Source organism: Prosopis cineraria, unplaced genomic scaffold, assembly GCF_029017545.1.
Source record: "Prosopis cineraria cultivar Desert tree isolate PC_DT_omini unplaced genomic scaffold, ASM2901754v1 PC1727, whole genome shotgun sequence".
In the NCBI taxonomy this organism is placed as follows: domain Eukaryota; kingdom Viridiplantae; phylum Streptophyta; class Magnoliopsida; order Fabales; family Fabaceae; genus Prosopis; species Prosopis cineraria.
In genome coordinates, this window is record NW_026557052.1 from 12047 (window position 1) to 28602 (window position 16556).

General features: G+C 30.0%; 2 protein-coding genes and 1 pseudogene across 2 annotated transcripts; all 3 read left to right on the forward strand.

The window, feature by feature from the left end:
• The first annotated feature begins 266 nt into the window (after positions 1–266).
• Positions 267–1754, forward strand: LOC129300740 (glutathione S-transferase F9-like). Its single transcript, XM_054939322.1, has 3 exons — positions 267–540; positions 657–705; positions 1214–1754. The coding sequence occupies exons 1-3, from the start codon at positions 397–399 to the stop codon at positions 1675–1677; spliced, it is 657 nt and encodes a 218-aa protein (XP_054795297.1). The 5' UTR covers positions 267–396; the 3' UTR covers positions 1678–1754.
• Positions 1755–1828: 74 nt separating this feature from the next.
• LOC129300739 (glutathione S-transferase F9-like) lies at positions 1829–6306 on the forward strand (annotated as a pseudogene).
• Positions 6307–8599: 2293 nt separating this feature from the next.
• LOC129300737 (glutathione S-transferase F9-like) lies at positions 8600–10604 on the forward strand. Its single transcript, XM_054939320.1, has 3 exons — positions 8600–8833; positions 8946–8994; positions 9594–10604. Exons 1-3 carry the CDS (start codon positions 8690–8692, stop codon positions 10046–10048), a joined length of 648 nt encoding a protein of 215 aa, XP_054795295.1. The 5' UTR covers positions 8600–8689; the 3' UTR covers positions 10049–10604.
• Positions 10605–16556: the final 5952 nt, after the last annotated feature.

Consider the following 16556-nt stretch of genomic DNA (forward strand, 5'->3'; position numbering starts at 1 on the left):
TAAATTACATTAACAATTGATTGTATAGTTAATATAATTTAATTTAATTATTAATAAATTTTATAATAATTAATTTTTTGTGTGAAATTTTAATGAAGTTCACTTACAAAAAATTCTATCTCAACCAGCCGGCGCAGGATGCCCCAAATAAAGAAGCAACAAAAACAAAAAGCCGGTTTGGGTGGTCCCAAAAGATTTTTTTTTTTTTTTTTATAAAGTAAGAAAGGGGAAAACCAAGAAGAATAAAACGGTTCTGGTTACGTGCCTGTACTACCACAACACTACATAAGAGCACCTAAGTGCAGAGAGGCCGAATGAAGACCAAACATTGAGATTAATAATCAAATCTACTAGTCTCGCTTGCTGATCGGAAGTCGCCGATAGAAGAAGAAGAAGATGGTAGTGAAGGTGTACGGCCCAAACTACGCTTCCCCAAAAAGGGTGGTTATGTGTCTGATGGAGAAGCAGATTGATTTTGAAGCTGTGCTTCTCGACATCTTCGAAGGAGAGCACAAGGATCCTGATTTCCTCAAATTGCAGGTCCTAATATTCTCTTCCTTCTTTCTTTCAATTTGCCCCTTGCTGTCTCTATTATTCAATAGTGTTCTTGTTTCCCCTTTGTGATTGTTCTTAGTTTGTTTCTCATAAATTTGCAGCCATTTGGACTGCTTCCTGCTGTTCAAGATGGAGATTATACTCTTTACGGTTAGTCTTAAACTTTCTTTTTCTTTTACCCTACTATTATGCCGTTTAATTACTTCGGAATTGCAAGTAAATTTTGAATTGAAATGGTCACTCCATATGTAATTTCTATTTCCAGTGGAACAAAACACGCTGATCAATTCAGGAATCTCTTGTTTGTCAAGTTCAAGGATGGAATATTGATAAAAACTCATTAATGAAGTGACCAGCTTGATCTTATCCCAGACACAAGGTGTTGAAATATTAGACTGGCGTGTTTGTTGATAAAAAAGTTTGTTATTAATCACGAAGTTAATTATACCATGAGCTTATATGAAGGCTCTAAGAGTGTTACTGCCTCTGAACCACAACATAAGTCATTTTCTTGTGCCACTTAGCAGGATAAAATATGATTTACCCCATTTGGTAGGATAAGGCTTGTTGTTATTATATATAGCCATGTGACTTCTTGTGCTACTTGATAATCTGACTGTACCCATACTGCTACATTGTTCTGAACTCAATTCTGCAGAATCCAGAGCCATAATCAGGTACTATGCAGAGAAGTACAAATCCCAGGGGACTGACTTGCTGGGGAAGACAATAGAAGAAAGGGGACTTGTGGAACAATGGTTGGAAGTGGAATCCCAGAACTTCAATCCACCAGCCTACAACATGATCCTTCATGTTCTGTTTGCCCCACTATTGGGAATCAATTCAGACCCAAAAGTGATTGAAGAGAGTGAAGAGAAGCTTGGGAAGGTTCTGGACATTTATGAGGAGAGGCTGTCAAAGAGCAAGTACTTGGCTGGGGATTTCTTCAGCCTTGCTGATCTTAGCCACCTTCCTTATGCCCATTTTGTGGCTAACCAGATGGGGAAAGAGTATTTGATAAGAGACAGGAAGCATGTGAGTGCTTGGTGGGATGATATTAGCAGCAGGCCATCTTGGAAGAAGGTCCTTGAACTCTACCCTTACCCTAACTTTTCCAAGTAGTAAAGAGTATAAATATATGTAGCTACTTATTGAGAATGAGAAATTCTTAATCCATATAATAATGTTCCAGTTGTTCATATCAGAAGCCATTGAGAAATTTTTATTTTAAGTGTCAGCATTGATCTTTCATGGTTTGTTTTGTTAAAGGGAAATGGAAGGGAAGGGAGATTTTAATGAGTTCCTGGGAAAAAATGCTCTCAGCGACTGCTGGAGAGTAACAGAAATGAGAATCATGATTGATTTTTCATCTAATTAGAGATACATTTTAATTACAAAAAATAACAGTAAATCACAGGAAAAATAGAAGAGGGAAATGAGAATTATGATTGATTTTCTAATATCATATACAGCCTATGAACTTATAAAATATTAAAAATAATAATTTTATGAGAGAATGACAAATAGATCCCATCAAAATAAATAAATGATAAATAAGTACCACAAAATGTAATAAGAACTTTTAAGTCTCTAGAGACTTATTTGACATAATTTTTTTTCAAAATTATATTTTTGATGCTAAGCAAAATAATAAAAAAGCATAATTTTTAATATTTAAACTAAAGTTATTAATAAATTGTTAATATAGAAAGTGTAGTTGTTAAATTAGTTACGTAATAACAAATATATTTTTTATATTAACAATTTCAGTTTAAACATTAAAAACATAGTTAAACTTCAATTTAGTTATGCAATAACAACTATAATTTTTATACTAACAACTTTACCTTTATTATTAACAACAGTTTTATTATTTCGTAGAAGTTCGGAAACGTAATTTTGCAAATAAAAGACAAGACTCAAGGAACTTCAGATTAATTATCTAATTTTATGGTACTATTTTATCATTTGGCTATTTTGATGGGATTTATTTGTTAGTTTCCCATTCATATTTATTTTATTTTTATATACGAATATTTATTGAAATTTAATTATAATTTAATTAATTTTAGGTTTTCATCTTTACTTATTTAAATTATATTATCTAATCACATTTATTATTTAATTACTTAATACTTAATTCTTCTTAAAAATAATTACAAATAATTTAAGAGAAATATACGAACTGAAAAGAATTATAATTTGCATTATTTCAAGAAATATTTGAATACGTTTTTTAAAATAAAAATTATAAAGAAAAAAATTAATTATTTGATTCCTACACTTTTCACCCAGTTATAACTTAGTATCTGAACTTTAACTTATTATAATTCAATTTTTATAATTTTAATTTAATTGTAACTCATTCTCTGAATTTCTCCTCTTATAATTTGGTCCCTCTAATTATAACTTCTTAAATATTAATCCTTATATTTTAAAAAATAAAATTATAAAAATTAAAAATATTTTAAAATTTTAATATTTATAAGGATTAAAAGGGTTTAGCAATATAAAATATTAATAATAAATTTTAACATAATTATAATATTTATAATTTTATTTTTAAAATAAAAATTAATATTTAAGTGATTAAAATTATAAAAACTGAATTGTGAGATTTAAAATTAAAGTTATAATTTAATTAAAATTATAAGAATTAAATGATTAATTTTTGAAATATTTATATTGAAGTTCCACAAATTTCCCGTGGACCTAACTGTAATTGTTCCTTAATTTTTTCAGTTATAAAACTTTATGGATTAATAAATCTATTTTAGCTAGTCGGCTTTGGACACGTGAAGAATGACTGAAGGAGATGTGTACAGTGATCAAAAACTCGCCCGCTAATTGGAAACCTCCGACAGAAGAACGCGGTAGTTGACGTGTGGGGCCCAAGCTACGCTTCCTCGAAACGCGTGATTCTGTGTCTGATCGAGAAGGAGATCCATTTTGGAGTGGTGCTTCTTCATTTCTTCAAAGGCACAAGCATCCTCATTTCCTCACATTGCAGGTTCTTGTAATCTCTCTGCTTCTTTTTTTTCTTTTCATTCTGCCTTTTCTTTGTTTTTGGTTTTCAATGGTGTTTTCTTTTCCAATGCATTTCTTGTTTCTCACATTTTCTATAGCCATTTGGACGCCTTTCAATAGAAGGTACAAAAGCGGAATCATGCCAGTTAAAAATAAAATTCTAAAACAAAAAACAAATAAAAGAATCACAAGGGAAACAATCGGAAGGCCAAAAAGAAGATCATGAGATTAAAGAAGAGAAAAGATAAAGATTAGGAAAAGATATTCCAAATCACCTACATCAAGCTCTTGATCATGTTTACATTCACTATCAGATATCAACATAAATACTAATACTCACAAGAGTTTCAAATTTTAACAATAAAAATTATTCAATGTGTCTCAAGTTATAAGAGACAAATGTATGCCTATTTATAGACAAAGACAAGATTTAAAATCCTAAATTTAAAAATATTGATAACTTATTTAGTTACATAATTTTGAATTGTATTTTTTAAAAAATTATGAGATTACAATAACTAAAATTTTCTAAAATATTAAAAGCAATCTTGACAAGAATGAAATAGAAAATTAAATGTAAGACTCAATCTTTCTAATTAATGAAAACAAGAAATTGAAAACTAGATGATTTTGATTCAATAATAAAAGAAATAAATCAAATCTTGAATCAATTGTGAGATCACATGAAAAGTCAAATCTTAATCAATCAAGTAGATCTTCAATTTCTACAAGGGATCATGCAATTAATGCTTCAAATATTTTATAAATCTTCTTTGTTTTGATGGGTTGGACGCATGGGCTTGAGTCCTTGCTAGATTGAGCTTCTTGTAACATGTTTTGTATCATTAATGGACTCAAGATGGACTTGATTTCGCAATTCAACATTGCTTGGACTCAAATCAACTTATACTCTATAGTTAGACTTTTATTTGATTACTCTTTGAACTTCTCTTCAAAAAATATAGACTCTTCATTAGGTTGGGCTAGCAACAAATGTATTATCATCAGAGAATCTTCTTTGGATGCATCTATGATGAATTGTTCAATCATCATTGGGCATCCATAGCTTGATATAGATCCGTAGACACAGGCTTGTATCGACTCCTCCAAGCATCTTGCTTTCACTCCATGGGTTGTGCTCCATGTGGCCTAACTTCCCCACCTTAATTGGGTTATGTAAAGTTTTCCATTGGCCCGTTAGACTTGTGTCAGTTTCCTTTAATTTAAGACGGGGATAATACTCTATGGTGAGCCCTAAACTTTATTTTGTGTGTGTGTGTTTTTTAATGCCAGCTGTGCCATTTATTTATTTATTTATTTATTTTTTGGCCAAAACAGCTGTGCCATTTAGTTACTGTGGAATTTTAATTTCGATCTTTCGATTTGATTTCCATTAATCTTTCTCTTCAACCTGCATCACCTTGCCTAATCCCCTCTGAACTGGGATTTCTCAAACTTCGATCAAAATGTCAGAGAAACCCCCAATTTTCGTCTCTCTACTTGTGTGCGTGTTTTAAGGGTTTTCTTCCTTGAATTGATTTACTCTTACATGAATTTTGAAATTAAATTGGTCACTCCATATAGAATTTCTAGAGGAACAAACGCATAATATGCTGATCGATTAGGAATTTCTTGTTAACTTCAAGGATGGAATGTAAACAAGAGCTAATGAAGTGACCAAATTGATCTCATCCCAGACACAAGGGAAGAAAACAGTGCTTTCCCCCCTTTACAATGTTAAATGCAGGTTCATTCTTGCCCTGCTCTGTTGCTATTCCTAGTCGGAGTTTGTTACTGCAATTGTCTTTACCCTATTAATCATGTATAGTCGCAAAGGTCCAGAAACTTACTTCACTTCATAAAACCATATGATTTTTTGTGCTACTTCATAATCTGACTCCAAGCTGATATATATTGTTCTGAACTCGATCATGCAGAATCTCGAGCAATAATCAGGTACTATGCTGAAAAGTACAAATCCCAAGGAACTGACTTGTTGGGAAAGACAATAGAAGATAGAGGCCTTGTGGAGCAATGCTGTGGAAGCCCATAACTTCCATCCGCCAGTGTAAAACTTGGTACATCATATTCTGTTTGCCCCGATATTGGGAACCCCCTCTGAACCAAAAGTGATCCAGGAGAGTGAAAGAGAAGCTTGGGAAGGTTCTGGACATTTATGAGGAGAGGCTGTCAAAGAGCAAGTACTTGGCCGGGGATTTCTTCAGCCTTGCTGATCTTAGCCACCTTCCTTTTGGGCATTGTTTGATGAACCGGATGAAGAAAGGGTACATGACAACAGACAGGAAGCATGTGAGTGCGTGGTGGGATGATATCAGCAGCAGGCCATCTTGGAAGAGGGTCCTCCTGCTCTGCTGGTACCCGATCTAGGCTGCTTTGCTCTCCACATTATTAGCAAGTTGTAAGTAGTGAAGAAGAAATGGGTATTTCAAGTGAGAGCATAGATTCTTAGGGTAAGAAATCATTTACGTGCTTTTGAAGCAGAGAGGGGGGGAAAAAAGAGTCGAGTTCTGTGCACCTTCTTACTCAATATGTCATCCTCTCTCTGTTTGTTTAAGGGTGTTCTACTGTTAAACCATTTCACACATTTTTAGTGAGTTTGCATCAGTTAGCTTTATGAGTAGCCAATGATATCTCACTATGTAATGCGTTTGATATTGTGGGGTTTATACTCAAGAAATTTCTTTGAAATAGGCAAATTAGCATTCCAAGCATGTTATGTTGAAAGCAACTTCACCTTCTAGCTAGTGGTTTAGTAAATACTAACTTTGTGTGAAGAGTGAAGCTTGATTAAATACGAGAATGAATATTTGGTGGTGATTTTAGTCTTTAGAAAGCTGTTTCCGTACAAAAATGGGAGTACAATATATAGTTGGAACTTGGAATGCAATGATTATTCGGTTTGTCATAAATGAGGTGTGTATACGAAGACAGAAACAACTAGCTAAAACATTTTCTTTTCGATATTAGTGGTATTTATTTTTCTTAAACCGTAGTTGATAGAGCAAATTGAATGAACAAAGTACCAATTAGCTGCTCTAGTTAAACCATTCTTCATAATTTGAGATATTGAACAAAGTAAAGAAGTCAGTATATGAGAAGGCATGATGAAGTTTTCAGTGCAGTGGCCATATTTTCATTCCATGACCATCCAATATATTTTTTGTCATCTTAGATTTCAAACCGTTATTACTCCATTAGCTCATATCCTCTGCAAGAATTTGAAGCCAAACTTTATTATGCAGGAATTCTTAGTCAAATTTCTGTGAGATAACACACTATTTCCAGCAGGTTAAATCTAAAATTAAATTCCAAACATCCTTGACTGATATCACAGCAAGTTCTTATAAAGCCATTGATTTCCTTAGAAGTTGCTTGAAATGAAAAATTTGGGGTGATCAAAGATGAAGTAGAGTCATAGTTGAAAAAATAATTATAAAAATCACTAAATATTTTACATTTTGGATCAAGTAAAACTTTTAAAAAATGTTTTATATTATGACCCAAAAGAAGTATGAAGGAAACATTTTTATGTTTTGGAATTTGGAAATCAACTGTTCCAATAAGATTATTATTATTTTTTTCATGAGGAAGGCAAGCCAAAACTTGAGAAACTGTAAAGTTACAAAAAGTTAACTAGGAAAGCAGCAACTCTTATGCTTATTGGAGATGTTCAAACAAAGCCCTGAAACTTTGTGAGGATCCGAATTCCTTTTCCTAGCTAATAAGTCAGAACAGCAAATTGATTCCTTGCTTGTGAAAAGGATTTCAATCTCCTCCAATAGGATTCCAGCATGCTATGATTGCAATAGTAACAAAATAAATGGTGAAAAGTAATCAGATGAAGAGCCTGTTTATTGTAGCTTAGCTTGTTTCATAAAAAAATCACTTATTTTTTTAAAATATATTTTTTGAGTTTTTATATTGTTTGTTTAAACTTTTAAAGATAATTAGAATCTAAAAAAAAGCAATTTTTTTATTATTTTAAGAAATTATTTTCAGTAGCTTTTGAAAATAATTTAGTGCAGTAAATGAGGGAAAATGTTTTAAAAAGGCAAGATATGTAAAAATATCATAAAATTTTTAAATAATATAATAATAAATTATTTTTGTAAATAAAAATTAAGGAATATATTATAAAATTTAAAAATAATTAACTAATAATCATTTTTTATTATTGTAATCAAATATAAAATAATTTATGCTTTTTATAAAATTTATACAAAATAAAATCTCTAAACTACTTAAAAATTACTTATTTTTTAATTTTAAACAAACCAACCCTAAATGTTAGAATCTTATTTAATTAAAGCCCCATGAAACCATCAAGAAATATGACAAAAAGCCACTAAATAATACAGAATAACATTGTCATCGCGATAATAATTGCCCCCATGTCATTATTAAAATGTGAAATAAAGTTGATGATATAGTATACAAGATCCATTACATTTGAAACTATGATGAAAAATAAGGCATAATGATCATAGTTATAAGTTAACACACAACATATACAATTAAAAAATAGAAGAGTTTTGGAATATTTCAGCTAATTATCTTCAATGTACAAACTGCATCTTGCTGCTTGACTTCCATCACATTTCCATTGGCTTTTTATTTTTTTTTTTGACTAAATCATATCCCTACAAAGAGGAACAGTGTACCGTAAATAATTAATTTAAAAAATTTTATATCTCAAATTAAAGTCCGTATGAATATATAAAATGTAGTTATTTTAAGAGGAGTTTTTGATTGAAATCAGAGAAAAGATGAAAAATAACAATAATAATTTCATAATAGTGATGATGATGAAGAAGAAGAATTGGCAATAGTAATGAAGGAAAAGAAAAATGAGAGAAGACTGAGCGGGAAGAGCAAAAAAATAAAAATAAAAAATAAAATAGGAGGGCAAGAATGGAAATTCACTTTAAAATATCTTCTCAGTAACGCATACCGGCTGTCGTCGCGCATACAAATACTCTACTGCACTGGAGAAGCAAAGAAGCCAAAAGAGAAACGATCTTATATCTAGTCATCAAATCTGCGCGAGTCTCGCTTGCTAATCGGAAATCTCCGATAGAAGAAGAAGATGGCGGTGAAGGTGTATGGCCCAACCTACGCTTCCCCGAAACGCGTCCTCCTGTGTCTGATCGAGAAGGAGATCGATTTTGAAGTGGTGCTTCTTGATATCTTCAAGGGAGAGCACAAGCATCCTGACTTCCTCAAATTGCAGGTTCGTGTAATCTCTTTCACTCCATTTTTCCTTTTCTGTTTCTAGGTTTTCAACGGTTTTTTCTTTTCGAATGCATGCATGATTGTTCTTGTTTCTCATAATTTTTTTGCAGCCATTTGGACAGCTTCCTTTGATTCAAGATGGGGATTATACTCTCTATGGTTTGCCCTAAACTTAATTTTGTGTATTTTTTTTATACCTCTCTTTTGTGCCATTTAGTTACTTTGGAATTGTAAGCTCGATCTTTCTCTTTATTTTGCACGACATTGTCTAGACCCGTTTGAACTTGGGTTTTTGGAACTTCGGTCAAAATGTTAGCAAACCCTAACCCCCCCCCCCAAAAAAAAAGACCGTTTCTCTACCCGTTTTCTTTTGATTTTTTTTCCCCTTGGAATCGGTTTGCTCTTATATGAAATTTAATGTTAAATTGGTCAGTCCATATGTAATTTCTAGAGGAACAAAATAAGTCAGTTATCAGTTAGGAATTTCTTTTTGACTTCAAGGATGGAATCTAAACAATAACTAATGAGGTAACCACGTTGATCTCGTTCGAGACACAAGGGAAGAAAAAAGTTTTTTTTTTTGCCTTAAAATGTTAAATGCAGGTTCATTCTTGTCCCGCTTCGTTGCCATTCCTAATCGTAGTCATATAAAGGTTCAGAAATTTACTTCACTTCATATAGCCATATGATTTTACGTGCTACCTGATGATGTGACTGTACCAATGCTAATATGTATTGTTCTGAGCTCAATTCTGCAGAATCCCGAGCAATAATTAGGTACTATGCTGAAAAGTACAAATCCCAAGGAACTGACTTGCTGGGAAAGACAATAGAAGATAGAGGCCTTGTGGAGCAATGGTTGGAAGTGGAAGCCCAGAGCTTCCATCCTCCAGTCTACAACTTGGTTCTTCATGCTCTGTTTGCCCCCATATTGGGAACCCCCTCTGACCCAAAAGTAATCGAGGAGAGTGAAGAGAAGCTTGGGAAGGTTCTGGACATTTATGAGGAGAGGCTGTCAAAGAGCAAGTACTTGGCCGGGGATTTCTTCAGCCTTGCTGATCTTAGCCACCTTCCTTTTGGGCATTATTTGGTGAACCAGATGAAGAAAGGGTATATGATAAGGGACAGGAAGCATGTGAGTGCTTGGTGGGATGATATCAGCAGCAGGCCATCTTGGAAGAGGGTCCTCCAGCTCTACCAGTACCCTATCTAGGCTGCTTCGCTCTTCACATTATGACTAAATAGTAATTAGTAAAGAATAAATGGGTATTTCTAGTATAAGAAATCATTTACATGCTTTTGAAGCAGAGCCAGAGAGAAAGGGAGAAAAAAGTCTGAGTTCCATACGCTTTCTCAATGTGTTTTTGTCTCTGTTCATGTAGGATGGTTCTACTGCTAAACCATTTCACATGTTTTGGTGATTTTGCATCAGTTAGCTTTGTGAGTAGCCTATGATATCTGACTGTATAATGTGTTTCAAATAGTGGGGTTTACTCGCCTAAGGGAAAAAAAAAAAAAGGTGTGTGATTTTGGTTTATACTCAAGAAATTTCTCAAATGGAGCATTCCAACTTCCAGGCATGTTGAGTTGAGGACTTGGAGTTTATTGTGGTTTGGTTTTGTGTGTTGATGAAAGCAGCTTAACCTTCATGTTAGTGTTTTAGTACCTTGGATTAGTAAGGGTTTTTTTGGCTATTTGGTGGTGATTGTTAACTTGGATGTAAAAGATTGAAGCTTGACTATATATTGGAACGAATGGTTGGTATTGAATTGCTTTGTGCTTGGGATCTTCTTTATTTGATTTAATAACGGTTGTAAGCATAATTTTTTTTAAAAAAAATAAAATTGTAATACTAATAGTAATAGTAATAATTCTAAGGTACTCTTATAATAGAATTTTCCGCTGAAATATGCCTGAGTTTTGTTTTTAAACTGATAAGAATATTAAAATAAGACCTGAAGAACTTACAATAAAATGACATATTATCCTTCCCCCAAAAAAATGGTGAACTTCATGTGATGATAAAATAAGATTATTAAGACTATTGTATTTTTTTTTAACTTAATTTGTTTAACTAGTTGAAAGAGTTAGAATAATTTATTTTGAGATTTTGAATTTAATTTTTGAAACATGCAGTTATATTAAACAAGTATGTGAAATGTATTTTTAAAGTACTCCTGGAGTTATTATTAATAATAACAGATTATATAACGAGAGTTTGAATTAGTTTGAGTAAGGTGAGATAATACGTTCAAATTTTTTTAAGATGCCAAGCTATGGAATTAAAATAAAGAAAATTCTCTCTCTCTCTCTCTCTCTAGTTTTTTAGAAAATGTTTTAAAAAAAATCGAACTTCTTAATATAAAGAAATGGGGCCACGAAGATTTTCAGCCTACTGAGTTTGACAGTTGGAGGCCCAACACTAAACCTTTCTTGTTTTGCTTGAACAATGGATTTTTTGTTTTTAAAAACATAAATTTCCTTTTCGCGGAGCCTAAACAATTGTTTCTAGTTTATACTAGCCAATCCTCTCCAGATGATTGCGGTGGACTTTATTGAGTATACTTCATGGGCATGTTTGGTATATTAAAAAATATTTTTTTTGAAAAAAATAAGAAATGTATCTAAACCTTTTATGGAAAATGAAAATTATTTTTTTTTAAATTATATAAATAACAGTTTAATTATTTAAAATATTATAATTTCATTGAAGTCTTTCAAGACTTTTGTGTCAATAAATTTTAAATTAAAAAGTTAATTTTTTTGTTAAAAAATTGTTATTTATTGTTCAATTCTTGTTATTCTTTAAAAAAATTGCAATTGAGATTTGTTATTTTGATAACTTATTTTTTAATAACAAAAATTACACCTAATTAATTGTAATTTATTGTTCAACTCTTGTGATTTAAAGAATAAAAGTTGTTATTTTTTAAAAAAAGGTTGTGACCAAGGCTTGTTTTTCAATAAGAAAAATTATATATAATAAATTGTAATTTTTTATTTAACACTTACTATTCACAGAATAAAAATTATTATTCCATAACCAAAAGTTGTAATTAGAGTTTGTTATTTTCAATAAGGGTAAAGTGATTTTTTCACTTTAAAATTTATTGATATAGAAATTCATAAAAATTTTAATAAAATTATGATATTTTAAAAAATTATATTATTATTTATATAATTTAAAATATTTTATTATTATTTTTTAAACTTTTACGTGGTTGTTACTTGAGTTTTTTGTTCTATTGTTCTGTTTGTACAGTTCGGATGCTGCTTGTTTTTTGGACATGTCTCTGCGCTTAATTCATGCAAAGGAAGGGCAAAATAAGTATCACGGCACACTCTTTTAATTTTTTTTTATGCATTAATTATATAAAGTCAAATAATAACATCACGCATCACTTATAATATTTTCAAATCAAATCAATTAGTGTCATATTCATCCAAGCCCCACACACACCCACGCACACACGTGTGCATGCATGCATATATATATATATATATATATATAAAAGAAATTATGAAGCCGCCCCGCAAGAATCAACCGCATGTTTTATTTTATTTTATTTTATTAGGGGGAAAAAAAACTGATGTGTTCATGGCTCACGTACGTTTTTCGAATTCAAACACTGACGCTCAATGGAAAAATCTAACTAATATCCTTTAAAAGAAAAAAACACGTACCATGAAAATTGTTGGTGTGGAAAAGATTAAATTAATCATATTTTCACATCTGATGTTCATCCAATCATCCTTAACTACAACAACATTTATATTAATTATATGATTTAGAAATGCGTCTCTTGACATCGGATCCCAAGAAACAAAGAATCAAAATGGAACCTGAAATTCAAAATTAAATTAATTAAATTATCAATCACATGAGTCATCTTTTACTTTCCTGATTGTGAGGGTATACAGAAAAGAAAGTCTGGTACTATCTCTCTATTTATTTATTTTGCTTAAATAATTATAAACAATCGCACACTTAGTTCAATTGACTAAAAAATTACATTCTTTTGATTCTCCTTATAAATCATTTTTACTAACTTCATTAATATTAATATATATATATATATATATAAAGAATAAAAGTACGTAAAATTTTAAATATATTCTTACATAACAAATCTAAAAAGTAATATCACATTACTTTTTCTTTCTTACGAAGGGTAACTTTAAAGATACTAAAATATTATATAAAAAGTTACATCGTAATTTATAAATGAAACTAAATACATTTTTAAAATGTAACTTATAAATGAGATGTGAGGGAATACATCTTAATAAAAGGTCTTGAGTTTAACAATAACTAAATTGATGGTAGAGATTTCACTTAAAAGAATCTTGATTCAATTGAATTTGGATTAATTTATAATCATTAAAATCCTCTCAACTGGATGTTGGGCCGTGCAAGTTTAAGATACAAGGTGCGCTAAAAAAAAATTGTAGCCAATTCTCTTCTGATTAAAAGAAATGGTAATAATTCAATTGAAAAAGAATATTTTTATGTAACTCTTATAAATTTAGCAGGGAAAAAAGCGTATAAAAGTATATGGTCAGGTTTCAAAGTTTAATTCATGCCAAGTGGGGTGTATACACATATATAGTCTTACGGTGAAGTAATACACGTCATATACAGACACACAATAATAATAATATTTCATTTAATTTCAAATAGATGAGTGTCACATTTTTCCAAGTCATGGGCACGCACACATAAAATTTGCAAGCCGCCCACAAGAATAAACAGATAGTTTTAAATTATATAATCAACGTAGATATAAATAATATGCTTAGCTTCAAAATAAATAACAATAAAGATAAATTGTTCTTCATGAGGTTACATTATCATTCTCCTTTCCTTAATTAACCAAACTTACTTAATAGAGAGTAAGCGATGTGCATTGTGATTAAGAGTTTTCTAAGCAATCAGCATCAGTCTAAGTTGACAACAAAAAGGATAACCATTGGTAATTTAACATATAACCTTAATATTGTAATTGTAATTTTTATTATTGATATGAAGATTTTTTTTATAAATGGTCTGTAAATATCTCTATAAAATAATTTTTAAATTTAAGGACATGCCTTAACCCATCAAACCAAGAAATCAAATTCACTTAAATATTATACATATATATATATATATATATAATATGTCAGTAAAATAGACAAAACCAAGAAATAGAAAAATTACATTTAATTTTTAACAAGTTAAATTAATGACAGTTAATTTTTTAAATAATTTTTTTTAAAAATGAGTTACAAATATCAATTTAAGCAATTGTATATAAAAATCTCGGTTGCTAATTGAAAATTGCATTTGAAACTAAATTACCCCTTATTTACAATTTAAACTCTTGAATTCACAATTTTCAACACTGATATATTTAAAACTTGTTTTTTGAAAAGCAAAATTATCAGAAATCTAATTATTATCATTAGCTCAGTTTGTGGACCCAACTGTCTGCTGAAAAATCAGTTTTGATGGGTCTTTTTAAGCAATTAAACAAAAAATAATGAAACAATTATATTTTTTTTTCAACATATCTCACCAAACATTCTTATTAACCACACCATTCAGTTTTTTCTTTATTTTCAACATGCAATCAGTGCCTACTCTCTTTTTTTCATGATGTTTTAGAAAAATAATATAATAAGATTATATTGTAGGCTGTAGCAGACTTGTACACTTAATATTCTTATAGAAATTCATTCTTCCATTTATTTGGTCTATTTTTGCGCTTATTTTTTTGAAAAAGGTTTACCTTATTCATATTGTTTTGTCTCCATATTGATGAAAGATTCTTATTAATTTATTTAAGTATTTTAATATGGGCACTTAGTTTTCAAACGCAACACATTATTTCATATCGAAACACACGCACACGCACGCACACTTGTTTATTTATTCCTGATCTCATTATGGTTGATTTCTTTTAATACAATTAGAAGATGAAAAGTTGACCAAACCAAACTAATTAACCTACATAAAAATTTAACATTGTATGGTGCATATTGCACGAATAGTTCATTTTTTTTTTTGTTATACCAATTTATTTTCAGAAGCCACCTTAACCTCGATTAATTTAAATAAACCAGATCTGATTATAGAGATACAAAAAATTTCTAATAGCAATTTATTTCATAATCATATGTAAGGTTCAATTATTGTTAAACAAATTTTTATCTCTTTTATTTTTTTTCATCTCATATGTTACTTACTACACTTATTAATATCAAAGAGTAACAAGGATCATAGACTTAAAAAAAATACATAATTAAACAATGTTCACATATAACAAGCCATTAAATTGAATAGGATTGTTTCAAAATTTCATGGCACATAAATAAAAAATAAAAATGATACTTTAAAAGTTTGGTTTATATATCGTTAACGTTCATTATTAATATTAATGAATAAAAATATTATGAAAATCATGTTGGATTTGAATATTAAAACTATATTAGAGGTTAGCCTCTAGATCCCATCTATATCTAACGGTAAAGGCCTCACCACACATGCCTTGTAAATATGATTAAAAAAAAAATTCTCTCTTTGCCCATAAATAAGAGAGAAAAACTTAGATAGATTAGATGTATCACGTCATCTGTAGTTTATCTAATTAAAATATTTTAAGTAATTTAAATAAAATTTTGTGTGACATTTTTTTTAATTAATTTTATTTTTATAATGAGTTACACATATGATTTCTTGTCTTTTCTCTCTCTACTATCATTAATAACAAAATTTATTTATATTTAATATCATCTAAATATCATATTTTTATTATACAAACTACAAATGATGTGGTGCACTCGATCTATCTAAGAATTTCTCTAAATAAAAACTGACTAAAAGTATTATTACTTCAAACCAAGTAGTTGTTGAAACAGATGAAATTACACAGAGATTTGAATCCAATGTATATAACAATAAGATTTGATTTTCTTTTTTTAAAAAAGAAAAAAATTGGATAGTAGCTGGAATCAGATACTAAGGCACTAATAATAATAAAGGACGTTGAAGGCATTATAAGAACTTGAAAATGATTTTTCATATAATATAAAGTTTGGTCCAATCGTAATTATTGGAATGAATTAAGAATTTTCTATTAACTAACTTAAATAGCTTTGAAATGTTTTCTACCACAAAGTTGATGTGTTTGGAAATTTGCTTTGACAATTTCTTCTTCTTCTCATTGGATCCACACATATATTCAAATGTTAGTGCCCACTCAGAAAGACTTTATTAGGGTTTTGGCTGTGAAACACATTTCAAAAAGTTTCCAATGTCATTATTATTATTATTATTATTATTATTATTATTATTACAGCAAATTAAAATTTTTCAATGTCAACATTGGTTTCTCACCTTCCATCCTCAATCAAGCCTTCATTTCATAATTAGGTCTGAAACCTGTCACGAAGCCAAGAAAGAAAAGTAAACTTGTCAGGTTTTCTAAGAAAAATAATGTTGTCAGGTTTTGATCGCTTTCTACTTAAGAATTTGAACCTTTTTCTTAGTTATATCTAATCTGTAACAATTCTTTTTTGAATTAGTGTTGACTCGAAGTAATTTAATGACATATTTTTTATAATCTATCTAACTTGATTTGAGTACAATATAATATAATATTTTCCCTCCTCCCTCACAATATAACATCAACATCCTCTAAAACTTATAAAATATAGGGCATTGGTACATTTTATAATTG